Source organism: Ictalurus punctatus, chromosome 15 (assembly GCF_001660625.3).
Source record: "Ictalurus punctatus breed USDA103 chromosome 15, Coco_2.0, whole genome shotgun sequence".
NCBI classification, from domain to species: domain Eukaryota; kingdom Metazoa; phylum Chordata; class Actinopteri; order Siluriformes; family Ictaluridae; genus Ictalurus; species Ictalurus punctatus.
The window spans coordinates 22627727-22655153 of record NC_030430.2 but is presented as its reverse complement, the minus strand read 5'-3'; the positions used below and the strand labels follow the sequence as shown (position 1 = coordinate 22655153).

Below are 27427 nucleotides of genomic sequence, written 5' to 3'. Positions count from 1 at the left end.
GCTTCAGGTTCCCCGAGACCCAGTAGGAGAAGTGGTATAGAAAATGGATAACTAAAATAATAATAATAAACTGAGATTAAAAACATTTCAAAAATATTGTTAATAGACCGCATGGAGCATAAACACAGCAAAATACAATAAAAAATAATATACAATTCAACAAGCATTGGACTTATGTTGAATAAAATAACATTTTATCTGTGCTTAATCCTACACACCTTTCAAACTTTTTGTGTGGAGGGGGAAAAAAAGCCAGATCTGGTATATAAACCATTTTAAGGTCTATTAAACATATTTTAATGGTCTGTATAAAATAATGCCAACTTATAAACTTTTAAAAATGTGTATAGATGAAAGATAAAAAATCATAAATGTTCATTCGGTCACTCTTCCACTCCACCCTTGACAAACCATGTCTTCATGGAGCTCGCTTTGTGCACAGGGGCATCGTCATGCTGGATCTTTTAGTTCCAATGAAATGGAAATCTTACTGCCACAGCATACAACGACATTCTAGACAATTATGTGCTTCCAAATTTGTCGCAACAGTTTGGAGAAGATCCTTGTATGGGTGTGATGATCAGGTCAGGTGTCCAGGTGAATGGGAAAGTTCAAACCTTCCGGGTCACTATGTGGCGCTGTGACATATAAACTACGTGAGAACGCGCGTCACGCTCCATATAAGGAAAGAGACGAAGAAGAAGAACTTCGGTAGCCATTACGAGTTTTTTTTTCCCCCTCCTCTGGTGTCGCTGTCTGTTTTCGTTTTCTGCTTTTCATTCGTTTAACCTCAGACTTTCTGTTTTTGCAATAGTGTCGTCTATCCTAATGAGGGAGCTTCGTCCCTCACTGGCACTGGGAGATGGTGCTGTTAAATATTTCTGACCAGGTATGGCAAAAACGCGCTAATCATTTGCAAAGCTCCGCGTACGCTTAGCTTAGCTTAGCTTAGCTTCGCTTAGCTTAGCGTTGCTAATTACCTAGCTAACAGCGTACCAAGCTACGATTGTTTACGCTTTGCTCTTCTGTTGCATGAGTCCACTGTGAGCTTGGTTAAGTCGTTTTATTTCTTTTATTTGCAGTTTCACGCGGGATGTGATGGTGTTAAATTGTTTTGCAGAATAAAATTAAAATGGTTGCTGGTTGTTGAGCGCGGATGTTAGCCGGCTTGCTAGGTTTGCTAATATTAACCCAACCCGACATATTGGCCTTTTTTCCCCCCTTTCACTTTCTGTCTGCTTGAAATTATTTTAGCATAAAGAAAAACTAAATCACAAAGAGCACGTTGTAAACAATAATAATAATAATAATAATAATAATAATAATAATTTTTATTATTATTATTATCAAATTGCCTAACATGGACAACTATACATGATTGATATTTAAAGGGCGTGTTTTGTATATATTATATTACTCTTCCAGCTTCATTCAGTTTACACGTGACTTCATTTATTTTTCTCACCCAGCGTTGTTTAAGTCTGATTTTCTCTAACAGCAGCTCTGAAAGTAGTTCCGGCTGCAATGGACAGGTTAATACTGTGTTAATGCGCTGTTTATAACACGTTATCGTTTCTATAGCAACAGCTCGTTCACCGTGACTTGTATGGAGGACGAGTTGCATTATCTTCCCTAACCTTTCCCATTCATGCATTCATGTTTTCTAAGAGCTTTATCTCGGTTAGGGTTGTGGAGACTCTGATGCCTTGTCCCGGGAATGCGGGGTCTGAGTGTGAACACGCCCTGGAGTGGGCACTGGAAATGCCAGTCCATCACAGGACACCGTGGTACGGTAACTCGCGCGCCCCGGCCGAAGCGATGCAGATACAGTTTGGAAACATCTGCGGATTTTTTCTGCAGTCCGCCGAACGCTGCGAATAGACAGAACGCGGGTGAAATCAGACACCCTGCAACAAGGCGAACGGTCCACGACAAACCGGAAATGTTCACGAGGGACGTGCTTGTCGAATTATTCGTCTGGTTAATGTGTTTATGTTCGCCTACTTTATTTATTTTACCCCCAGTCACATATAAACAGCTTGCATGGACAACTCGAGATCAAAACGAGACTGAATTTGACTGTTAAATCGTAAGTAAACGTATTCGGCTTGTGAGTCCGGCCTCTTTTTCGAACGCTCCGCTGAGTATTTCCATCTGGCGTCCCTTGGAAGAGTTTCTGTTTCGTTGTAAACCTTTTCCTTTGTGTTTTTCGGCTTATTGCATTGGATCTGCATTTGTATGTGAAGCACGTTGGCCCCTGCTGGACACCGTACCCCACACACACACACACGTACGCACACTTATTCACAATTACGGGCAATTTAGAGGCACCAGCACACCTCCTGGCATGTTTCTGGGAGGTGGAGATAACTGGAGAACCCACAGTAAACCAAGCTTGGAGTCAAACCCTGGAGCTGTGAGGCTGCAGTACTCCTGCCGCGCTGCTCAACACTACAGTGCTGTTCTTTAACAAAGAACGCTGTTGATCCGCTGAAGTTATTCCTGTACAGCGTCTCCAGCATCAGCGTGTCGTAACAGTCTGAGCTAAAGCTTCGATCTCACGTTTTCGGACGCAGGAAAGTCTTCGGGACATGAGGACTTCGCACTTTCGGGTTTCTCGGTAACGTGACGAGATGCGTTAAGGAGTGGGGACATAAGATTAAAATCACCTGCCTAATATCGTGTAGGTTGCCATCGTGGTACCAAAACAGCTCTGAGCTGTCGAGGTATGGCCTCCACAAGAGCTGTGAAGGTGTGCTGTGGTGTCTGGAACCAAGACATTCACAGCAGATCCTTTAACAGCAGTCAGCTGTTACTTAACAGCAGTCCTGCAAGTTGTGAGGTGGGGCCTCTATGGATCGGACTTGTTTGCCAGAACATCCCAGAGATGCTCGATCGGATCGAGATCTGGGGAATTTGGAGGCCAGTCATGTTCCTCAAACCGTTCCTGAACAATTCTTGCAGCATGGAAAGGCAAATAATCCTGCTGAAAGAGGAAACTGTAGTTAGGGAATACCATTGCACGTTGCCGTGAAGGGGTGTACTTGGTCTGCAGCAATGTTTAGGTAGGTGGTACGCATCAAAGTAACATCCAGATGAATGCCAGGACCCGAGGTTTCCCAGCAGAACATTGCCCAGAGCATCACACTGCCTCTTCCAGCTTGCTTTCTTCCCATAGTGCGTCCTGGTACCATCTCTTCCCCAGGTAAGTGATACGCACACACACCCAGCCGTCCACATGATGTAAAAGAACACGCGATTCATCAGACCAGGCCACCTTCTTCCATCTGTCCATGGTTCTGTTCTGATGCTCACGTGCCCATTGTAGGTGCTTTCGGCACTGGATGAGGGTTAATCATGGACACTCTGCGTGTTTCCGGTGAATGTTTCGCATCCTGCATATTTCTGCAGCGTTAATCTCCATATTTCTAACCATGTCCTTCTCTGTGTCCCTCAGCCACCTCTGGTCCAGGCCGTCTTTAATCGGAATACAGATGAAGTTCAGTTATATTTGCACAAGAAAGATGAAGTCAATGCACTGGTATGTTTTCACTCTTTTTCTCTCCCCCCCCCCCTTTTTTTCCCCCCTCTTTCTCGGATCAGGAAATGTCAATGCCTCTATGCTGATATTTGTTCACATTTTGGATGCACACGCAACCCTGACACATGTTCACAAATCGGTGTTAGTACACTATATAGCCAAAAGTTTGTGGACGCCTGACCGGTGCACCCATATGTGCTTGTTGTACATCCCATTCCAGACTTAGTCCCCTTTTTGGCTGTTATAATAACCTCCACTCTTCCGGGACGGCCTTCTGCTAGTTTTTGGAGCGCCACAGGGGCATTATTGATGTCAGGTTAGGATTCATCTCAAAGGTGTTCAGTTGGGTTGAGGTGGAGGACACTCGAAGTTCTTCGACGCCAACCTTGGGGAACCACGTCTTCATGGCACTCGCTTTGTGTACAGGACCGTTGTCGCGCTGGAACAGCGTCTGGGCATTTTAGTTCCAGTGAAGGGGAAAGTCGAACACTACGGCATGTAAAGACATTTTATAGTATTGCGTGCTTCAAACTTATGTAGCAACCATTTCGGGGAAGTACCACATATGGGTGTGGTGATCTGGTGTCCACATACTTTTGGCCACATTTGGACGTACACCTAATGTCCTGCACTATTAGATTAGATTCAATTGTTTTATGTCTCTAATGTGATTAAGTGTTAAAATACTCCTTTACTAATGGTCACAGTGAAGTGAAAAAGGTTAAACAGGGCACACCAGGCGTTTTCTTTCCTAAAGGATAACGTATTTTTGTCCTTGTTGTGTTTCAGGACCAGGAGCGACGCACGCCTCTGCACGCTGCAGCTTGGTTGGGAGACGTCCATATCATGGACCTCCTCATCACTGCAGGTGCTTATTCGCGTCATATTTCAACACACTGCTGTGCGTGTTAGCTGATGTACTGCTCCGTAACTATCCTGCTCGTTTTATTCGTTAGGTGCGAACGTTAATGCAAAGGACCACATGTGGCTGACGCCGTTACACCGAGCAGCGGCCTCCAGGAACGAGGTGAGTCGCCTGAATCATCGTCAGTGCGTTACACGATGAACCGTCATCTCGTGATCTTTTTTGTTTGTTTTTCTTCTTATATTATTATTATTATTATTATTATTATTATTATTATTTCACAGAGGGCAGTGGGGCTGTTGTTGCGAAAAGGGGCCGACGTGACGGCGAGGGATAAGTACTGGCAGACGGCACTGCACGTCGCTTCAGCAAACCGAGCCATGCGCTGCACTGAAACTCTGCTGTCCCACATCAGCAGTGTGAACATGGCCGACCGCACGGGCAGATCCGCCCTCCACCACGCCGCCCAGAGCGGCTGCCACGAGGTCAGACCCCTGCTTCTGTTTCGGTCACTTCTACACTCTCATCTCTCACCGTTCACACCGCAGCCAATCCAAACACATTTCAAGAGAATTCATGGATGCGTCCCCAGTCGCATAACGCTCACTGCAGAAGAATGCTTAATTAGTCATAACAGGCACGCTGCGTATTCGGTACGTCAGTATAAGACTCTGAGTGGATGATCTGCTGTCGATTTGGTTTTACATAACTACAGAGAATAAAACCGTTATTTCCTGAATATTAATTACACAAGCAAAACCTTTTGCATTCAGCAATGAATAAAATGTATTCTCTATTCTGTTGATGAACACCAAGAACCTGATTTGATTTCTAGGACGAAGAAGAACGAACTGAAACGGTTTGTTTTACGGATTAAACGTTTTTAAATTTAAAAAAAAAAAAGCTGTATTTGTTTTCCATGAAGACCAACACTTGACAAGTTTCTGAATCGTTTTTAGACGTGGGTCAAACGCGGTACATAGGCGTAGGTTTTAATCAGCGTTTCAGCCCGAGAGCGGATGTGCTGTGCAGGGCGTAGGCAGGATGCTTGAGGTCGCTACACTACAGGTCTGCTGAGAATTCTAGATATTACTGCTGTAGTGCCAAAATATCTTGGGATATATATATATATATCACACACACTTGACTGAAATGTTTCTCATGGTCTGATGGTGTGTGAAATTGGTGTTGTAGAGGAAAGATGATCGTGCCAACATAGTCGTTTCTTTCATTAAAAATCTAACATTTTATTTACAAATATTTTTTTAAACGGCCGAGTCGGGTAGAGAAATATTTCCGAAAAGCAGCCGATTAGAGTCCAGCGTCGGTGTGAACTCCTTTAATCCTGTTTAAAAAGCATCTCTGGGAAATTCCTCCAAGAAATCGCTCGAGAAAACACCAAGAATGCATTTCTGGAAATTCTAGGCGAAAAGGGCGTTGACTTTGAAGATGTTAAAATACTAAATTATTTTTGATTTTATTTTGTTGTTTTTTTTTATCACCACAATCTAATTCCCATAGGTCCGTTTGTGCTACTCCAGAGTTTTGATGATTTATTTTATTTTTTTTATTCTTATTCTAAAATGTGGGTGGGGGGGGCGGGGAAATGAGTGTGTCTAAACTTTTGGTTGGTAGTGTGTAATATAGTATGAGAAATTTTGGGAAATATTTTGTTAGTGTTGATTTCCCCTGTGTATGAAGACGTTTGGGACACCCTGTAGAATAAAAACATGAACAGATGGACAAGCGCCACACCCATAGCAGAGTGTAGCTGTGAATGATGATGGCTCTCTCTCTCTATTTCTAAATGTCTGCGTTCTAATCATCAGCTTATTTTAAATCAAATCTTTATATATTAATATATATATATTTTTCAGATGGTTAAATTGCTGCTGAACAGAGGGGCCAATCTGAGTGCCAGTGATAAGAAGGAGAGGCAGCCCATCCACTGGGCAGCGTACCTCGGTGAGTCATTTCTCAATACATTAATCTTTCTGTAATCGTTGGGTTCATGACCCGTCCTGTAGTTTGAGTCATTCTGTAGGATCGCAGCAGTCTCACTTGAACGCTGGCGTAGCTCAGTGTTCCATATACATATGTGATATGTAGTACTACTTTATTTGTTTATTTATTTTTTTATTGTTTATATGTCTACTTCAGGTCATCTGGACGTGGTGAAGTTACTGGTGTCTCAAGGTTCAGATAAAAGCTGTAAGGACAAGCGAGGCTACACTCCTCTGCACGCCGCCGCCGCCAGTGGACACGTCGACGTGGTCAAGTACTTGTTACGCAGCGGAGCGGAGGTCAGCGTACTGATCTCAATGCTGTCGAAGCACGCCTTTACTGTTGGTCTAAACGCACAAGGCTTTACTGCTCGTTAATAAAACCGAACGCAAAACATTTGGACTAAATGAGCATGACGTGTAGTGAGTACTGTTTCTTTCAGACGCACAGTAATAGCCAAGATGAGGATCAGATATTTCCAGGCTGGACATCCGAGTTAAATGTGGACGACTTTTGTGTAAGGAATGTGCCGGTGTTTGTGTGTGTTTATGGTGTCATTTTGTAGTAATGTAAACACAGGGCTAGTGTTGAGCACAAATCACATGATTTGAGTTAAGACATTTTTTTTAATAACAGAAAACAACAAATTGTGTTAGGTAAACAATATACGCTCACCGGGCACTGTATTAGAAACAGCAGTGGGTGCATTCGCCCAAACTGGACGGTTGACGACTAGAAAAACATAGCCTGGTCTGATGAATCTGGATTTCTGCCGAGGAACGCAGATGGTAGTGTCAGAATTTGGCAGAAACAGCATGAATCCATGGACCCATCCTGACCCAAACAGTCCAGGCTGGTGGAGGCGGTGTAATGGTGTGGGGAATAGTAGTTGTGGTTTTTTTTTTTTGGGGGGGGCACACTTTGGTCCTGTTAATACCAATCAATCATCCATCGATTTGAAGACCACAACATATTTGAGTATTTTTCCTGACCGTGTGCGACCTTCAAGACCACAATTTATGGCTCCTTCCAGCATGTTATTGCACCATGTCACAAAGCAAAAGTCGTCTCTAACTGATTTCAGGAACAATGGGTGCGGTGGCCTTCCCAGTCACTGGATATGAATCCAATAGAACGCCTTTGCGATGTGGCAGAGCAGGAGATTCGCAGCATGACTTCAAGATCATTTCAACACGGACCAGAATCTCAAAGGAATGTTTCCAATATCTTGTGGAATCTATGCCATGAAGAATTGAGGCTGTTTTGAGAGCGAAGGAAAGCCCTACCCAATATTCATATTAGTGCTCCTAATAAAGTGTTAGAATTTTTACATGAATTACGTACAAACCCCTCTGCATGAGCTGTTACTATAGAAACGGTAACGCATTTGAACGAGCGGGTTAATGTAACTATCGCTATTGGTCTTGCTGGTGGCTGTATCATCAGAGCTGCTGTTACAGAAAATTAATCGACGACTTCTGTCCAATCAGCAGCGCTGTGGTATTAAAGGTTCAGTGAAACGTAGTGTAACGTTAACGTGCAGGTGAACGGCTAGTTTAAGTGTGTCTAAAATGTGTGTATTAAATCTTGTGAAAATGCTCGCGTTTGTTATCGTCTGTGACCAAGCAACTGCTTTTCCGGTCGTTTTACACACCGTGACGTCATGGCGTGTTTGTGTTCTGCACAGATCGATGAGCCCAATGCGTTTGGAAACACCGCTCTACATGTAGCCTGTTATATGGGGCAGGAAGCTGTCGCTAATGAGCTGGTTAACCGCGGCGCTAACGTTAACCAGCCCAATCAGCGAGGCTTCAGCCCCCTGCACCTGGCTGCCGTGTCCACCAACGGCGCCCTCTGTCTGGAGCTGCTGGTCAACAACGGGGCGGATGTCAACATGCAGGTCTGCTGCAGTCACAACGCCAAGAAATGTTTTTCTGTTCTTAGGATGTTTGATCCGTTGCCTTTAAACGGTGTACAGGTCTAGAAAACACTTCCTGTACTCGCTCTGATTTGATTCTGGATTTATTGCTTTTGTTTAGAGCAAAGAAGGCAAGAGCCCCCTCCACATGGCAGCCATCCACGGACGCTTCACTCGCTCCCAGATTCTCATTCAGAACGGTGAAATAGACTACTTTTTTCCCCCCTTATACACACTTTTTTAAAAAAGCCTTTCTCTTGTATTTACTCTCTTTGTGTATGTGTCTCTCTCTCTTTCTGTCTGTCTGTGTCTCTCTCTGTCTGTTTGTGTCTCTCTGTCTGTCTCTTTTTCTCTCTCTCTCTTTGTCCATGTGTCTCTCTTTCTCTCTCTCTCTTTCTGTCTGTCTGTGTTTCTTTCTGGTTGTGTGTGTGTGTCTCTCTCTCTCTCTCAGGTGGGGAAATAGACTGTGTGGACAGATATGGCAATACTCCTCTTCATGTTGCTGCTATGTATGGCCATGAGCTGCTCATCAGCACCTTAATGACGAATGGTGCTGATACAGCCAGGTATGTGTGTGTGTGTGTGTGTGTGTGTGTGTTTGTTTATGTAAAATAAAGTGTGATCTTGAAGTATGCACCAGAAATGGATTAGCATGAAGTGTAACCTTCTTTCTCACAGGCAAGGGATTCACGGGATGTTCCCACTGCACTTAGCCGTGCTCTACGGGTTCTCTGACTGTTGTCGCAAGCTGCTCTCCTCAGGTACGTCTTAATCGCACACGCTGCGCATATTTAATTTCCAAATCGCACTGTTTTAGGGTAGGTCTGTCTCATGATCGAGTCAGCCGTAAACACGCTGCGTAAACGCCTGACTTCTACCAGCTACCTGTCCATTTGTTTTTGTTTGTTTTTTTTTTTGTTGTTGTTTTTTCTTTAACCTGATCACCTGATATCTGAACTCTACACTACAGACACCTACGTATATATGACCCTACCCACGTCATTATTATTGTAACCAGTGGATGAACTGATTAGATTTTGGAGTTGATCCAAACAAGGTCAAGGTCACAGCAAGGTCAAATGCTTTTTTTTTTTTTTTTTTTAAACTTTATTTTAAATATTTTCCTTCCTGTTTGTCGTACAGAGATGTTACCCACATGCTCATGTTCAGGAGCACAAGGCCCATTATTTTGGCTAGCTACCACATGTCTGTTATTCTCATTAGCACAATATCTCAAGAACGAGCGGTTGAACGTTTGTAGGATTTATGCGATGCGACTTGCAGAGGGTTGTTTTTTTTTTTTGTTGTTGTTGTTGTGGAAAACTACTTGAATTGTCGACATTGCGATTGTGCAAACTTGTTTTTCACGCTCTCTCAGTGATGTGATGTTTGTTGGTAAACTAAACCTTTTAGTTGTACTGCTGTGCCAGCTGATTTTAGATTTCGAAATTGATCCACACAGGATCAAGGTCACAGCAAGGCCAAATGTCTGGAATAGTTTTTCTTTTAATAGCTTCCTTCATGTGTGGGGTATATTTTAAGGGTGAACAAGTTAGCAAATATCCCTGTCGATACCGGTGTTGAGTCGACTCGTTAGACTGGGTTATCATACTGTTGCCAGTATTTTTACTGTTGTTCTTTGTTTGTGTGATTTCTGAGCAGGTCAGCTGTACAGCATCGTGCTGTCGATGAGCAAAGAGCACGTGCTCTCGGCCGGCTTCGACATCAACACTCCGGACGAGTACGGGAGAACCTGCTTACACGCTGCTGCCTCTGGAGGGTCAGACAGCAACTCCATGCACACATACAGCACACTGAGCATGCACTCGTTTTCTGATTCGTGGACCGAGAGGCGGTCGTGTGCCGAGTTTTCATTTCTCCTTCTTTTCCTTTGCAATGCAGAAACACTGAATGTCTGAACCTGTTGTTGAGCAGTGGCGCGGACATGAATAAGAAAGACAAGTTTGGGAGGTAAGCGCTAATTGTCTACGCTTTGTACTGTAACTAAAAAAAAATTGTGTGTTTTTAATGCATGTGTTTTTTTTTTTTTTTCTTCTTTCTGTCCAGGACCCCTTTGCACTATGCGGCTGCTAACAGGAGGTATCAGTGTGTGGTGATTCTAGTGGGAGCAGGAGCCGAGGTCAACGAGCCCGACCAAACCGGCTGCACACCTTTACACTACTCAGCTGCTTCCACAGCTTTCTGCAGGTAACGCGTGCGCGCGCGCGCACACACACACACACACACACACACACACACACACACACACACACACACACACAAATATACTCGTGTATCATGTAAAAGCCGCAAATGTTCATGTATCTGAATTAGTCTCTCTCTCTCTCTCTCCCTCACCCCTCTCTTTCTGTCTCTCTCGTGTTCTCTCACTGTCACTATCTTTTGCTCTCACGCTCTGACTCGGTTTCTCTCTGGTTCTTTTTCTCTCTTGCGCTCTCACCCCCTCACTCTCTTGTTTTCTCTCTTTCTTTTTTTGTCTCCACTTCCTCCCTTGCTCGCTCTCTCGCTCTCAGGGTGGATAGAGGTCAGCAGAGTCCGGAGGATGGAGAGAAGGAGTCATTCATGTATGGCTTTCCTGTCAACCATTGATTAAAGCTCGTTGTTGTTTTTGCATGTTTGAGCGAGAGACTCTTTTTAAGCACAAAATAATAATCGCAGAAGACCTTTTTTTTTTTTCTACCAACAAGGTGCCTCTACTGGTGCTTTATCCGGTTTTCGGCGTGCAGTTGAAGTTAGTTTCATAATCCGGCATTAAAAATGTATTTAAAGTATGATATGTTGACAGTTGCAGACCGAGGATTTAGAGCCGCGATTCTAATGTTATCGCTAAGGAATTGTCTGTTGGAAGCGATGCTGTACGTCGCTTAGAGCGTTAAAACATTTTGTTTAACTGCTGCGTGACCCATGTGCTGTCTAGACCCTTGAGGATTTGACTTTACATGGGGAAATCTGTCTAATTTTTCACTATTTATTTATTTATTTATTTTATTTATTTATTTATTTATTATGCGTCCCACACCTGGTTTATGTAATGGGTTTTTTTTTTTTTTTTTTTTTTTTTTTTTTTTTTTTTGGTGCATAAACCAGTGCAAAAATGTTTCCTAAACCAATTTCCTTTTCCTTCAGTGGATAAAAGACTACCTGATGTAGCACTTGGTCACACTTCAGGTATAAAAACTTTGTGTTTAGTTTCCTGTTCTGTGTCGTGTATAACCGTGCTCTTGTGTCCGGGTGTTAAGGTGTGTGGAGTATTTGCTGGATAACGGAGCAGACCCATGCCTGTGCAACTCGAAAGGATACAGCGCTGTCCACTACGCGGCCGCCCACGGCAACAAGCAGAGCCTCGAGCTGGTGAGACACACACACACACACACACACACACACGTGGTTTTCACTGGGGTTCTTGGTTGGTTTCATGTTGGACTGCACACACCCCCATTAGGCTTGTTTTTCCCTGTCCAGCACAAATGCATGAGAGTTTGAATTCCTCTAGATCACTCACGATGGTCCGGATAAGCGACTAACATGCCTGGGAACGACCTGATTTTTTTTTTGTTGTTGTTGTTTTTTGTCTTCTTCCCCTTCAAATGCTCGCTGCGTTCTGCTAGGCTCCGCAACGTGAAACGTTTTTCGTAACCACGTACGAATAGACTATTGCGTGACTAAAAGTAGAGCTCAGCTTTGTAACATTTGAACGTGGATTATTTTTGTCTCCACGTATTTAAAACTCCGTAATTTGAATATTGAAATGTTATTTTTGCTGACCCTGGGCTGTGTCTCAATCTGCGTCTCTGCTTAGTTCAGGAGTCAGGGCGCGGAAGAGGGAGGGAGTCGAGCATTTTAAGGGCTGTCTCGATCGCAAAATCGTAGAAAGTGCATTGGAACGTTTGTGCCATTTAAAAAAAATAAATAAACATATATTTTTTAAATCCCACAAAGTACTGCAAAAACCAGGGAGGATCAATACTTGGCCGACTTTGTCTACAGTTCTTAACTTTATTTGACGTTCTGCATACGGTTTGTTTGAGTCGTAACAACTTTAAGTTTAAATGGTGTTTTTTAAATTTATTTTTTATTTATTTTTTACAATAAATCCACTAGCTACTAGTGTATGATCCTGCATGACGTACGCTACCAGTCAAAAGTTTAGACACCCTCATTGTTTAAACCCCCCCCCCCCCCCCCCCCCCCACACACACACACACACACACACACACACATTTTAGGATAATAGTCATCAAAACTGTGGAATAACCCAAATGGAACTATGGGAATTATGTTGTCATAAAAAATCCAAAATAATTTAATATTTTAGCTTTGATCTTCAGTCTTTTCACCTAGAATTTCCAGAAATGTATTGTTGGTGTTTTCTCAAGCGATTTCTTGAGGAATTTCCCTGAGAAGCTTTTTAAACAGTATTAAAGGAGTTCCCACCGACGCTGGACTCTAATCGGCTGCTCTTCGGAAATATTTCGCTCGGAGTCGTCCGGTTAAAAAAACATTTAAATAAAATTGGTTTTCTAATGAAAGAAATGAATACGTCGGCACGATTATATATTTGTCTACAACACCGATTTCACACATTTAATCTCGCACCATCAGATCAGAAGCTTTTTAAGATCATGAGAAACGTTTCAGCTGAGTGTCCACAAACTTTTGACCGGTAATGTAGTCATGTCGCCAGAAATCAGTGAATCATCAGTGTAACAATGTGTAGTGAGCCAGTGTCCTTACCAGTGCCTGAGCCCGTGTGCACGATATACTGATTCACCACCTGGGGAGCTAGAGAGCTGATTGAGTCGTGCTCATGGTATGTTTTTGGAAATGTCTTCATGAATTTCATGTTTGTTTCCTTTCTAGCTTTTGGTGATGTCCTACAATATATCAGGAGACGCAGAAAGCACTGGACCTGTCAGTCCCTTACACTTAGCAGTATGTTTGTTTGTTTTTTTGAACACTTCTGACACTTGTTCATCAGTATTTATTAATCATGTTTTCTCTAGCAATTGTTTGCTAGTTATAATTACATTAATATTACACTATGATTTGAGGTTTCGTCATTTCCTTGCTCTTTCTAAGAAGCTTCCTCGTCTCTGGCAGGCGGAGGCAGGACACTGGGAGTGTGTGAGTGTGTTGGTCGAGTCGGGCGTGTGTGTGGATGTGTGCGACTCGGCGGGATGCTCCGTGCTCTACGTGGCCTCTCAGAAGGGACACAGTCGCTGTGTGGAGCTGCTGCTCAGCCAATCAGCATCCTGCCTGCTCACGGAGCGCAGTGATAAGTGGAGTCCTCTCCATGTCGCAGGTAAACTCCACTACCTTCTGCTGTTTTGTTAATATTAGGGGGGGTGGACTTATTTTTATTTCGATGCCTTTCACTGTGCATTTTGTAATGTTTTGGAGTCGTCTTGGTCCACGGGGGCGTAGGGCTGTGTCATTAAGTTGTATAGAAATGGTCACTTGCTTTGTGTGAGCACGCTGTAATACATGTCTGGTTTATTACCATGATTATTTTCACCTCACAAAAGGTGGTGTGTGTGTGTGTGTCTGTGTCTGTGTCTCAGCTGCCAATGGACACACAGACTGTCTGCAGATGCTGCTCTCCAGCGAGGAGGACATTGACCTTCCAAATGTCTCGGACACCGAGGGACAGTGAGTGAACAACGTCTCGCACTCTTTCTGAGCAGCTCTACTGCATCGGACCAGTCGTATGCATGTTTACGATCCAAAATAACGCTAAGCTGGTTAATGACCGTGCAAATGGAGAAACGGTTAAAGAAATTGCAAGCATTTGTTAGGCTATTAGTGATGATGAGAGGACTTCTGTAAGTCATTGTCATCTCAGACTGAACTTTTTTTTGCTTTTCGTTCGGGGAAAAAAAACGTTCTTTTTGCATTTCATTCAGTCATAGGTTGCGCCTCAATCAGCTCCCTAGGTCGGAAGTGAGGACACCGGTCAGGGAGTCGGCCATTTTAAGGGCTGTCTCAATCAGAAAATCCTTCCAGCACACTGGAACGTTTGCTTCCTAAAAAATTCCACAATGCACCGCGAAAACCAGGGAGCGGCGATGCTCACGTTGTATGTTCCCGTACTGGAAGTCCCTCGGCTTCGAGGGAAGGGGGGGGGATGTGCGACAAACTCAAAGCCAACTTTGTCTACAAACGTAGTGAGACAGGGTGCTTATCGGTGCCCGAACCTGTGTACACGATATACTGATTCACCACCTAGGGAGCTGATTGAGATGCACCCATATCGAGTCCTGAGCCAAAGGATATACAGTATTCCAATGCATTTCATCTAATACAGTCCTGTAAATAACTATAGATCATTTCTAACAGTTTTCAACTTGTATGTTACCGTTATATGTATTACATGATCAGTGTGATTGACTTCTGGCTTTCCTCTGCAGAACTCCTCTCATGCTGGCTGTACTGGGGGGTCACACCGACTGCGTCCTCCTGCTGCTGGAGCGAGGGGCGTGTCCTGATTCGAGGGACAGGAAAGGAAGAACGGCAATGCACAGAGCGGTCAGTCTGACGGTTACACGCTGCATCGCAATAATTCATTCTCCTGAACATTTTATAGGCACATGCACAAGATGTGTTTGTGACATCTGAGCACTAGGTGGCAGTATACACCTAAAATCCAACCTGTAGTGTCGAATTGTGTAGCAGAATGGAGAAACTTTTTTTTTTTTTTTTTTTTTTTTTTTTTTTTTTTTTTTTTTTAAATTGACCATTGTGACTATAGTTCTGAAACATACTGAAGTTTCTCATTCGAAGGCACCTCAACTTCAGGTTCTAGCACTTAATCTAGAAATTACATTTATTCATTTAGCAGACGCTTTTATACAAAGCGACTTACAAACGAGAAAATACAAGCAAAGCGATATATCAAGCAGAGAACAATACAAGTAGTGCTACTATACAAGATCAGTTAATTGAGTTCCAGAAAGAAGCAAAGTGTGCAGAGTAGAGGTGCAAGTGCCAGAGTAATTTTTTTGTTTGTTTGTTTGTTTGTTTTTGTATGGGTTGGTTAGGTGTTCACGGAAGAGGTGGGTCTTTAGCTGTGTTTTTGAAGATGGTGAGAGATTCTGAGGTCCGGATTGAGGTTGGAAGTTCATTCCACCACCGAGGGACAGTTAGTTTGAAGGTTCTTGAAAGGGACCTTGAGCCACGCTGAGTAGGCACTACTACGTGTCGGCCGTTGATTGACTGCAGATTGCGTGAGGGAACGTAAGCCTTCAGGAGAGAGTTGAGGTAGGAGGGTGCTGTTCCAGACAGGGTCTTGTAGGTGTGCCTCAAGGCCTTGAATTTGATACGGGCGGCTACAGGAAGCCAGTGGAGAGAGATGAAGGCTGGTGTGACATGGGTTCTCTTGGGCTGGTTGAAGACGAGGCGTGCTTCTGCATTCTGAGTCATTTGAAGGGGTTTGATGGAGCCGCTGGGAGGCCCGAGAGTAGTGCGTTGCAGTAGTCCAGATTTGAGATAACAAGAGCCTGGACTAGTGTCTGTGTAGCGTGTTCGGTGAGGTAGGGTCTGATTTTCTTGATGTTGTATGGGATGAACCGACAGGACCGTGCAGTTATGTGGTCTGTAAAGGTCAAGCTGTCATCAAGAATCACCCCAAGGTTCCTGGCCATCCCGGTTGGCTTGAGTGTGGTTGAGCCGCGCTGTACAGTGAGGTTGTGGTTGATTGAGGGACAGGCTGGGATGACGGGCAGCTCAGATTTTGCCAGGTTGAGCTTAAGGCGGTGTTCCCTCATCCAGACCGAGAGGTCCGACAGGCAAGCAGAGATACGTGCAGAGACTGATGGATCGTCAGGCTGGAAGGAAAAGCCATGAGACTCAATCACCTGCTCTAGAGATGTAGTGTAGATAGAAAAGAGCAGTGGACCCAGAACTGACCCCTGTGGAACGCCAGTTGTGAGTTGTTGAGTTTCAGAAATACCTCCAAGTGCAGAACCGTTTTAAGCAGTGGGGTAACCCGGGCCTGCTTAAATGATTTAGGGTATGTGCCAGTAGAAAGGGATGTGTTGATGTGTGTGAGTGCGGGTAATAGTGTGGGAGAGATGGACTGAAGAAGGTGAGAAGGGATAGCTCAAGAGGACAGGTTGTGGGACGGCTAGAGAGGAGGAGTTTTGAGACAGAGATCAGTCTCTGAGTAGCGAGAGAAGGAAGTCAGTTGAGTTATACGGAGGAGGAGCCGGTCTATGCATGTCTGGGGTTGAGAACTGGTTCCTGATTGATGTAACCTTGTTGGAAAAGAAAGTGGCAAAGTTGTCTGCAGTGAGAGAGGTAAGGGGAGGAGGGGGACAGAGAAGAGAAGAAAAGGTTTTGAAGAGAGTGTGGGTGTTGAGAGAACTGCCAATCTTCTTTTGATAGTATGGGGCTTTAGCAATGGAGATGCTATTGGAAAAAGAGGAGAGAAGTGTTTGGTAATTGGTTAGGTCAGTTGGATTGTTAGATTTACGCCCTTTCCTTTGAGATGCTTTTAGTTTGGCCCAGTCATTACACAGAGGTTCTGAGAGCCCAGGATTTAAGGAGGAGCATCTTGGAAGTTTTGACAGCCGGAATCTGATTACAATCTGAATAGATTGGGCTTACTTCCTCCTTGCATTCAAAACAACTCTTATTTATACACCAATAAATAGAGGAGTCTGAAGAGTGCAAAAAATAAGTAAGTGCACTGTTACTAAGGTGTCAGTGAGGTAAACAAATAAAGCACAAAAATAATTCTAACTAACCTTTAAAAAAAAAAAAAAAACATGCAATTCTCAAAACACCCTCAAGATGGCGTTTATCGGTCGATCCGATATTACAAAACCGATATCTGATTTATGGAAAAATGCTTAAATATCGGGGAAACTATTTTACCGATTATCGGTCGATCTCTACCCGTGATGTATCCCAGAAGGCTGTTCTTCTCAGCGTCCTTCGTGTATTATAACTATTAAGGCTTGATTATACTTGCGTACACAAGTTTTCTGCTACACGTATCATGTGGTTGCTCGGTGCTTCACAGGTGTACATCCTAAGGAATTAACGAGACACATGCAACGTTGTGTAATACCGACGTCAATACTTTGGACGGCATAGCAAGCGAATAAACGGACTCGCATCGCATCTCAAATCGCATACCTACGTACTACTCTAAATCACAATTGAGTTCGAACACTAACCGGTTTTCCTATTCCAGTTAAAAACCTCTCATGTAGCCTTTAAACCTATCAGCAGGTCTGGTTGCATACTGGTCTGGTCTGTTGCATGGTCTGGTCTTCTAGGTGCCGATCACGCTGACGGAGGAAGGTTTTAAAGGCAAACGGAGTTCTGAGCGTGTTTCACGTCGCTGTGTATGATTTCGCTAAAACAATAGTGTGAATTGGAAACCAGATGGACCGGGATGTTTTGTCTCCGATGTGCCATCTAGTGGACGTAGCTTTCCGCAAGATACGCAGGCGGTTGTGTGAACAATGCCGCTCGTGTTGACACCCCTTTCCTTCTCATAGGCAATGCTCGGCTGGGAGGACTGCGTGACGGCGCTCCTGTCCCAGAATACCGCAGTCCTGACTAAAGATGTTCAGGTCTGCACTGCACTCCACCTGGCTGCTTCCTGTGGCCACGCTGAGATCCTGTCCAGATTGTTGTCTGCTGCTGACCACACCTTCCCGCACCATCCAATCACTGACTGCCACGGCTTCACCCCCACACACTGGGCAGCCTATCACGGTGAGGCTCTAACTCCGCCTCCCTTTCAGAGGGGCTCGACCTGGTGTAGCTGATTGACCGGATATATATTTGGAACGTGAGAATTAGCTGAACTATTTCTGTGTGTGTTGGCAGGTCATGAAGACTGTTTGGAAGTTTTACTTGAAATGAAACCATGTATTATCGAGGAGGGAAACCCCTTCACCCCACTGCACTGTGCTCTGTAAGTCCACCACAGTCAGGGATTTATTGATTTATTTAAATACGCAGCACAGTTTTTATATTCTAAGTGTGTATTGTTATCAGAGGAGATGGATCAGTTTTTCATAACAGTCTTATGGTGTGTTTTCCGTCCCCGTCCCCCTTCCCCCCTCCCTTGTTAGAATTAATGGCCATGGTGGTTCTGCAGAAATTCTCTTGAACTCCAGTTTTGGCCCGTCACTGGTCAATGCCAGGGATGCAAAGGGAAGGTCTGTAAAAAAAAGCATTTTATATTCAAGGAATCCACTGTTAAATATGCAATAAAAAGTTCAATAAATGTTTCCGAAGTCAAGAAGTAATCGTGTTTTAATAATCGTGATCTCAATATAGACCAAAATAATCGTGATGATGATTTGTGCCATAATTGCGCAGCCCTAAATGCTTGTCCCATATTACGTGGTAAGCCTCATTTGGGGTCTCGCCGGATTTCTCTCGAGCTCTCTAACGGCTCGGTGTGTTGTTAACGCGCGCTGTGTGCAGGACTCCACTCCACGCTGCGTCCGTAGCCGAGGACCTCTCTGGGCTGCTCCTGATTCTGCGCATGGGGGCCGACATCAACGCCGTGGACCACTCGGGACGCTCGGCGCTCATGGTGGCTGCCGACAAGGGCAAGAGCGGCGCCGTGGGTAAGAGCTGCTCAAGAGAACGGGTGTTACAACACTGCTGGATTTGGGTTTGAATTCATTCAATATTGAAGCAGTTATATCGATGCAGCAATTGTTTGTTTGTTTGTTTGTCGTATCCAGCCCTGCTGCTGCATCGAGCCAATGCAGATCTGTCCATTCTAGATGTGAACAGAAACACCGCCCTGCATCTGGCCTGCAGCAAGGTACTGTCTGCTCTAGCCCTCTAGTTTCCTCACCTTCTTCATGAAACTCTGTGTGTATTCATGTGTCTGCATCTTACAGGCTCATGAGATGTGTGCCATGCTGATCTTGAAAGAGATCCACAACCCGATTCTCATCAACGCAACCAACAGCATGCTTCAAATGTGAGTGTCTCTCTCTCTCTCTCTCTCTCTCTCTCTCTCTCTCTCTCTGTGTTAAATATTCATGAATTGTCTGTGTTCTATGGGTTTTTTGCTAACACCGCATTCACACTAGCTAGCAGCAAAGCAAAGTTGCCACTCCAGCAGTTTAATTCTCCTTTAAATATTTAATAAATACCTCTATTTATATCTCAGGACTGGGCATTGTGATTACATATACCTTACCAGTGAAAAGTTATGACACACTCGTTCGTTATTTTTCTTTTTTCTCCACATTTTATAATAGTCATCAAAAAAAAAAATTCGGAGTGAAGAAATATCATGTAGCATTTGTTTCAAAACTGTTATTTTATTAAAACCCAGAAGATGGTGAACCTGCTGAATGTGAAAACAGAATAAGAAGTGGATGCATTTATTTTTGTGTGTAGGTGTTTTCTGTGCTTTTAATGTTTACTCTGTCTCTTTCTGTCCTCTAGGCCTCTTCACATCGCAGCCAGGAACGGTCTGGCCACCGTAGTTCAGGCTTTGCTGAATCGTGGAGCCACAGTGCTGGCAGTGGATGAGGAGGGTACGCCACCTAGTGTTCACACTCCTAATCATCTCTTGAGATTTGAAGTGCACGGGTGCTGCATTGGCGGAGCTGTAGTTCCTTGCAGATGTCTTCATTTCCTTTAATGAAATAATCCAAATCAGCCGTAGTGTGCAGTGACCAGTTATTTCTCTGTGTAGACAAACATTCAAATCGCAGTGCAGTAAATAAAGTAGTCTTTTAGTTTTGAGCTTTATTATGGATATGGATGGTGTTTGATTGTGTGTGTGTGTGTGTGTGTGTGTGTGTGTGTGTGTGTGTGTTTCAGGTCATACCCCTGCCCTGGCATGCGCCCCCAACAAAGCCGTGGCCGACTGCCTCGCTCTCATCCTCTCAACCATGAAGCCTTCTTCCTCCAGCGCCCCCTCTTCCTCTCCCTCCTCCCCCAGGCTCAACCTGCTCAAGCATTGCGGCATCACAGCCGCTTGCCCCCCTTTGCCCAACGGAGGCCTTCGCCACACCTACGGCAAAGATCGTCACGGCGCCGCCTTCGGATTGGATGGCTGTCTGACCGAGTGAGCCGATCTGCATCCTAGAGCCCTTGCGACGTATAACACACACACAATAACACGTCTGTGTGTATGGATGCTCAGTTTGATCTTCTCTTTCTCTCTCTCTCTCTCTTTCTTTCTGTCTCTCTCTCTCGCTGTCCTATGTGTCTGTTCGTCTTTCTTTCTTTCGTTCTTTCTAGACACCTAGTCAAAAAAAAGATATGCAATTACAGCCACACAATCCTCCTCCCCCCCACCCCCCCCATCATCACTGCTTTTCTTTTACTACTATTAGAGGATGACCAGGAACGAACGTGTTTTTATTTATTTAATCACCCGTCGGTTCTCGTTTGAAAAAATCGAATGTTCCAAGCCATCTCGTGTGCTCGAGTTTCCATGAGTGCTAGCTAGTCGTTTTTAAACTAATTGTTAATTTAAGCCCAGTTTACTCGGCTAAGGTTAGTATTATGCAGCTGCTTTATTCTTTTGCTCACGTGTGTGTGTGTGAGAGAGAGAGAGAGAGAGAGAGAGAGAGAGAGAGAGAGAGAGAGAGAGAGAGAGATGGATTTCTTATAAGAAGCTGTGGCCTTGCAGAGGAATTTCCAGCCTGCCCCGAGGAACAGTTTAAACGGGTTACTGTAAACTAGCTCGAAGATGTGGGCCATGTATTAGATGGTCTCAAATAGGTGTGTGTGTGTGTGTGTGTGTGTGTGTGTGTGTGGGAGAGAAAGAGAAACTGATGTTTGTGTGTGTTGAGCAGTCCAACCAGATTTCCATCCCGTACTTGATTCTTGCTTTTTGAAGTTTGTGCGTTGTATGTCAGGTGCAATCAATTTCAGCACAAAACTAAGCAGATTTTTCTTTTTCTTTTTTCTTCTTTGAGACAAGGGAAACCATACAACCTTAAGCCAAATGACCATTGACCTCTGTGTTCGAAAGGTCACAAATGGTGCATGTTTACTGTAGGCATTTTATTTGGGAGGACGGAATAAACTGGGGGGGGGGTGAGCATTGCAATAGGTTTACACAGAGCGTATTTGTTATTTCAGATTAAAAGAGAAGCACCAGGGTGTACCATCAGTCATCCGAAATGACACCGATACGAACCGAATAGGAAGTCGAAAGCACAAGCGTCAGAGTGGACGTAGGCCTTTTGAAAACTGATCCTCGCTCCTAAGGGACCACCGTTTATCTTGGAGGGCGATAACAAACACTCGTTTTTGTTTTTTTTGGGGGGGGGATTGGAACTCGGCGGCTGCTAGCTGGAATCTCCATGTAGTGTTTTCCCAGCGGACCATATCGAAATGTTGAGCTGCTTTCGCAGTGCCTTTCGAACAGGTTTTCTTTTTTAAAAAAAAAAACAAAACATCCGTTCAGTTCGACTCGTCACCGTTCGCAGCTTAAGTGGTGCTTCCTCTACAGACTATTAACTTTTAGCCATATGAAACGTTAGTCGAGCCTTTCGCTGGAGGATCACTTGGAGTTCATTTGAACACTTTTTTTTTTTGTCAGTTCGGTGTTACCTTCATCGGGAAGCGAGCTGTTTTTAATTGAGCGTCTTTTACCCCGTCAGGGTGTACGGCTTTAACTTCTGCTCAAACCGAGGATCGGCGATTGCGTGGTATTTCACATCGCTGATGTTCGAATAGGGATTTATTTGGGGGGTTGTTATTGTTATTATTATTATTATTATTATTATTATTATTATTATGACCAAAGTTGCGTTAATTTCGTAGCGTTCATAATTTGGCAAAAACAAAACGCCTGCTTGGCTATGATACTTAAAATCTGTTGCCCCTCGTCGTTTGTTTTTGTTTGTTTGTTTGTTTACTGAATGCTTCCTTATTGCCAAAGGTTGATTTTTTAATTGTTCAGTGTACAAATGTGCTTCCTTTTCATTTTACATCAAAGCCACAGCGTTTCAGCAAATTTACGGACCGGAATATTATTCGCAAAATTATAGACATGCAATATTTGCGCAATTAGTAAAGAGACAATCAGTCGAAAGGGCTTTTAATTTCCCCTATTGTTTATTCTAATTGTTTATAACATTTTTTCCAATATATTTGAGACCACAGGGAATTGAAGAGATTCGCCCGAGCCGTTTCCTTAACCCGAACTGTACCCGAGTCTCGCCGAAGCCATGGGAACTGTTGTTTTTTTTTTTTTTTTGTTTTGTTTTTTTTTTAAAAACGAACCTATAGAGTGAAGCAGCAGTAAATTCGAATCCCCCCCGCCCCATGTGTTAACATTCATCGCAATGCTTTAGGTGATCGTAGGCGTGCGCCGAAAGAATTCGGGAGAATTGGTCCACGCCTTATCGCGGTTTTTGCAATAAAATCATCGCAGACCATGTACTTGAAAGAAAAATTTAAATGTGATGATGTTTTAATTTAATTTGATGGTTAAAACTATTACTCAAAAATAAATAAGGAACTTGTCAGGGGTGGACGCATCATAAATTCATTCGCCGGCACACCGGGCAAGTAAAAGCTCCGTGTTTTGGTCGACTGCAGTTGGGGGGAGGGGGGATTGGGGGGGACAAAACATCGAGCTGACGAAGTGTAAAAACGTGTAGCGAGCTAGTTAGGAAGTAGAGCGCGTTTAACGAAGTCCGAGAGTCTTTCTGTTCTTACAAGGTTTCCGATGTAGCAGATCACGTTCGCGGCCCTCGACGAATCGTCAGCGAGTCGTTGCCTGACGTCCTCACGTCATCGGCTTTTTGTGGATTAACCTACTTTGTAAAAAATAATGATAATAGATTGTTCTACCGTTAGCTGGAGTGTCGTGAGTGAGCAGCTTGTGCTATAGTTACAGTGGTGTGTGTGTGTGTGTGTGTGTGTGTGTGAACACCATGAAGTGCATTAAATATAAACATGCATATGAACTTCAATAAGGAGTGTGTTTTTGGTTTGTTTTGTCTAGTGCGTGCGTGTAACTATAAATATCCGAACGCAAAACCCGAATTTGTCCACCCCTGACTGTCCTTTCAAATGGAGCATTAGAAGATGTACCCTACGTTCTTTTGCTGTTCACGTGCAGCTACATTGTGTTTTTTGCGCGTGCGCGTACGTACACGCCGTCCTCACGATTCCGAGTGTGTTGTAGCGAACGTGGCCGAGGCATATTTAGGTTTTCAACTTTTTAGTCAGGAATAGCAGAAGCGAGTTAACTGGATTTTTATTTTATTTTTATTTTTTTTCTTCCCTTAAATACAGAAGGCCACCAAAATGAAGAGAGAACCGTGAATGCACAGGGGTTCATCGAGGCATTAAAATAGATTTGCACTGCCACTTGTATCGATTTATAAACGCGGTAAAGTAGAAGTCGAGGCGAAATGGTAATTTAAAAAAAATAAATAAAAAAATAAGTGGACATCTCTTCGGTCGAAGAGTGCTTCCTGTTCTCGTTCGGTGCCATTTAGTAATCAGAAGACGCTTCTCTGAGCTGGATCGGTTCTTTATCCGTGTGTCCGTGATGAATAAACAGGCAGCTTGTGCAGAGGAAAGCTGGACCTAGATATCTTTCTGTAGCTGGAGGTTGCGTTCACGCTGTTGTCGGTAGAGGAGCGGGTTTTAGCTGAACGACCGTATGCAAAAAAAAAAAAAAAAAAAAACGACGTACGATGGTCCTTTCTTGAAAACCGGTGCCATAATTTTCTTCTCTGCACTTCATAGGAATGAGTTTATAGAGAAATGTGAATGAATTCTACAGTAATATATGTTGCGTGATCTGCAACAAAAACCAAATTCATATTTATTTGAGAAGAATATATAAATAATTCTAGTTCGAGTTAAACTATAAGAACGCAAAAGGTGGGGAGAAGTTTCGAAAGAAAAAGCCATCCTTTAGCGTCGTTTCCGCGTCACGATATCGATCCGTAAACGGTATGGAAGTTATTCTATTACGCGCGATCTCGAGAGGCATTTCCGGGGAAATGTTTAGTAATTGTTTTCGAGGGGGGTCGATATCTCAACTCTTCGTCAACTGAGAAATGCCTTAACTTTATCAGAAGGGTAGAAATAAAGTAAGGGTTTGGGGTTGTTGTTGTTGTGTTTTTAATTTTTGTTTGTTTGTTTGTTTTTTATTCTTCGAAGTAACGCTCACCGATCAACACGTGGAGCTTGCGATTTATTCAGCGCTTAAAATAAACTTTTGCAACTACAGCTTTCTGTGACCCGCATCCAGTTCGCAGGAAAAGGGGAGAACTTGTAGCTACTTCAAAAGTGCGTCTTAATAATAATCCGTTCGTGTCTGTGTTTTAATGTCTAGTTGATGCTCTCGAAGGTGGTGTCGACTGGTGGAATGTCTAATTTACCTCAGCGGACTTTGAACGTCCCTACTACTTGAAGACACATCCGTTTTAAGGCAATATTTAAATACCTATCTGATTCCTGCTTCGTCCTATTTATCTCTAGCGATTTTTGCCTTAAGAGGAAACGGTATAGCGGGCGAGCAGCTGCAGCACTTGAGAGAAGGTTTCGTAAAATATACGGGGTCTCGTCGTCGTGACGGCGAGATTGTGTCGAGAAGCACACATATCTGCAGAGAATGCATCATAATGCCACAGAGGTTAAGCGAAATAGCTTAATGGTCTTCGTCAGGTGATTTTATTTAAAAAAAAAAAAAAAAAAATTTCTTCCCTTTTTTTCCTCCAAGGACGAATTAGGAAGCATCCTGTGTGTGCGATGGTGTCTGTGTGGGTTTCATTTGAGCTTTTACGTGTTAGTATCTGCAGCATGTTTTAAAAAAAAATAATAAATGTATCGGAGGTAAGATAATGAGGTGATGGGCTTTACGCTAGCTGTTGCTTTAGGTCCATGAAGAACGGGAATGGGGTTTTTTTTTTTTTTTGTTCTTTTTTTTCTCTACAGTCTGTCTTTAAAACCATTTTTTTTTTAAAAGGAATCCAAAAAGATTCATCGTTCTCAAATAGTATATAATATTACCAGAGGTGCCAACATGTAGAGTTTTGGTGTAGCGTTTTACAAATTTGCGATAAGGGAGAACTACAGCGCTGTCCGAGTAAACAATGTGTACGGTTTGTCCGGAGGAAAAGCCAATTCACCGAAGGGGAAAGGACAGAATACAGTCCGTACAGGATTCCGTGGATTTATTATTTATTTATTTTTTTTTGTGATCGTTGCGGTCAAAAATGCTCGATTTTTGCTGTGATTCTTACGAATACGTTTAAAAAAAAAAAAGAAAAAATTTACGATGCAACCTGCAAGGGTTTTTGTGCCTTTTTTTTTTTTTTTTTTTTTCAAAACTACTTGGAAATGGCGAAATTGTTTTGCGTGGCCTTTGGCAGTGATGTTTGTTGGTAAATGAGACCTTTTTAGCTGTTCTAGCTTTGACTGAATGCGTGTTGTGACGATGTCACATGACACGTTTTGGCCACTAAAATTAAATATCACACCGAACCTTATCCTCACCGTTTTCTTACCGTTGCTTGTAAAAAAAAATTAATAAATAAATAAATAAATTAATTATAATAAATTAGCGTCTCGTCCGCAGACCTAAAGCTGCACGCGTCTTTGTCTGCTAGGATTTTCTTATTAGCAACGTTGGCACCTCTGTAATAAAAGAAACCTCAATACATTTAGAAAAGGCCAAGTAGCTCATTGAGCTAAACTGGCATCAAGACCAAAACAAACTGGGGAGAAAAAAAAACCGATCGTGTTGGGAAGCTAAGAAAAAAAAGATCCTTTTTATTATTTCTCGTGTGTCGTGGAATATATAGACGTGTATATATAAAAGCACACGGATGCACTGGTGTGTCCTTGCTCATCAGTTAATGCAGGAAGTGTTTCAGAAAATAGCATCAACTTTTCATCATTTTTCGTTCTTTTCTCTACATGAACGTTGTGCAGTTTAGAAACGAGCGGAGGGTTAAATGGAAGGGGGGCCGTGCACTGAAACATGCTGTAAGGGTTTTTCAGTCATGTTTAACTTGTGATCTTACCTCAAAACTCAAACATTAAAAAAAAACAACTTTTATATATATATATATATATATATATATATATATATATATATATATATATATATATATATATATATATATATATATATATATATATATATATATATATAAAATAATATAAATAACAACTGTTTGTGATGCACGCATATACACTAAGATTCCGTTAACTTTGTTTAGTAAGTTGGCGCTACGAGGCCTTCTGAAACGTAAAGTTTGTGGGTTTATTTTGTTTTGTTTTTTTTTTAGTCTGTAGGTGCTTTTAAAACTTCGATTGATGTCCTTTCCCTTTTAACCAAGGGTGAAATCTAATCAACTACACTGTCATCGCTTTGTCCTGAGATTCGAGTCAAATTTCAGTGCCGTTTAATACGCGAACGAATGAATGTCGTTTAAAAAAAAAAAAAAACAAACAAAAAAAAAAAACCAAAAAAAAAAAAAGCTGCTTTCTTTCATTGGCAACTTGTTTGATTAATTGATTAAACCCTTAATGACGCATCGCCTGATTAGACTAGTGTTTATACGAGGCATATGGGGATCCCTTTAAACTCCATCCGATCATATGTGACGAAAGCTATGCAGGAATTATTTTTAATTTTTTTCTTCCTCCCTTTCTTTCCAATGTGAATTGTTTTAAAATAAATAAATAAATAAATATAACAACAAAAAAAAACAGAAGGAAAAAAATAAAAAGCCAATCGCAAAGCTATGAAGTCGATTTCATATCCAATCTAAAACTGACCAAGCATCTCAGCTAGTCCATATTTAGTGCTACATGTGGCATGCTGCTATTACGTACGAGTCTGTAAGCATCTTTACTGTCTTTTTAAAAATTCCTCCACCATGTGATAAATATGTGGGATTGTGCCTTTTGTTCTTAAGTACATGCCACAGGGTACGGTCTTCCATTGATACCTTTTTAGTGAGCCTTACGAATGATCAAATTGGTGTAACTTTCAATCCGTCGAACAACGGCTAGTTTCTACGTGAGTATCGTGTCGTGAACAATCAGGAGCCTCGATTTAAAAGAAAACAACAAAAAAAAAGGAATCGCTTTGTGT

At 42.9% G+C, this 27427-nt stretch overlaps 1 protein-coding gene across 4 annotated transcripts; it reads left to right on the top strand.

Moving 5' to 3' along the window:
- The first annotated feature begins 726 nt into the window (after positions 1 to 726).
- ankrd52a (ankyrin repeat domain 52a) lies at positions 727 to 26361 on the top strand. 4 transcript variants are annotated; one of them, XM_047160345.2, is made up of 29 exons: positions 727 to 889; positions 3458 to 3541; positions 4331 to 4409; positions 4498 to 4568; positions 4691 to 4891; positions 6284 to 6371; positions 6567 to 6709; positions 6853 to 6927; positions 8098 to 8310; positions 8450 to 8528; positions 8780 to 8894; positions 9007 to 9089; positions 9991 to 10108; positions 10231 to 10299; positions 10396 to 10536; positions 10863 to 10913; positions 11589 to 11700; positions 13210 to 13281; positions 13450 to 13651; positions 13911 to 13998; positions 14757 to 14874; positions 17856 to 18075; positions 18190 to 18277; positions 18438 to 18524; positions 18796 to 18941; positions 19062 to 19144; positions 19224 to 19306; positions 19780 to 19871; positions 20161 to 26361. In XM_047160345.2, the coding sequence occupies exons 1-29, from the start codon at positions 863 to 865 to the stop codon at positions 20409 to 20411; spliced, it is 3279 nt and encodes a 1092-aa protein (XP_047016301.1). In that variant the 5' UTR covers positions 727 to 862; the 3' UTR covers positions 20412 to 26361. The 4 variants fall into 4 exon arrangements, with proteins under 4 accessions (XP_047016301.1, XP_047016300.1, XP_017343543.1 ...); XM_047160344.2 differs by having other exon boundaries at positions 13429 to 13651; XM_017488054.3 differs by lacking the exon at positions 6853 to 6927.
- Positions 26362 to 27427: the final 1066 nt, after the last annotated feature.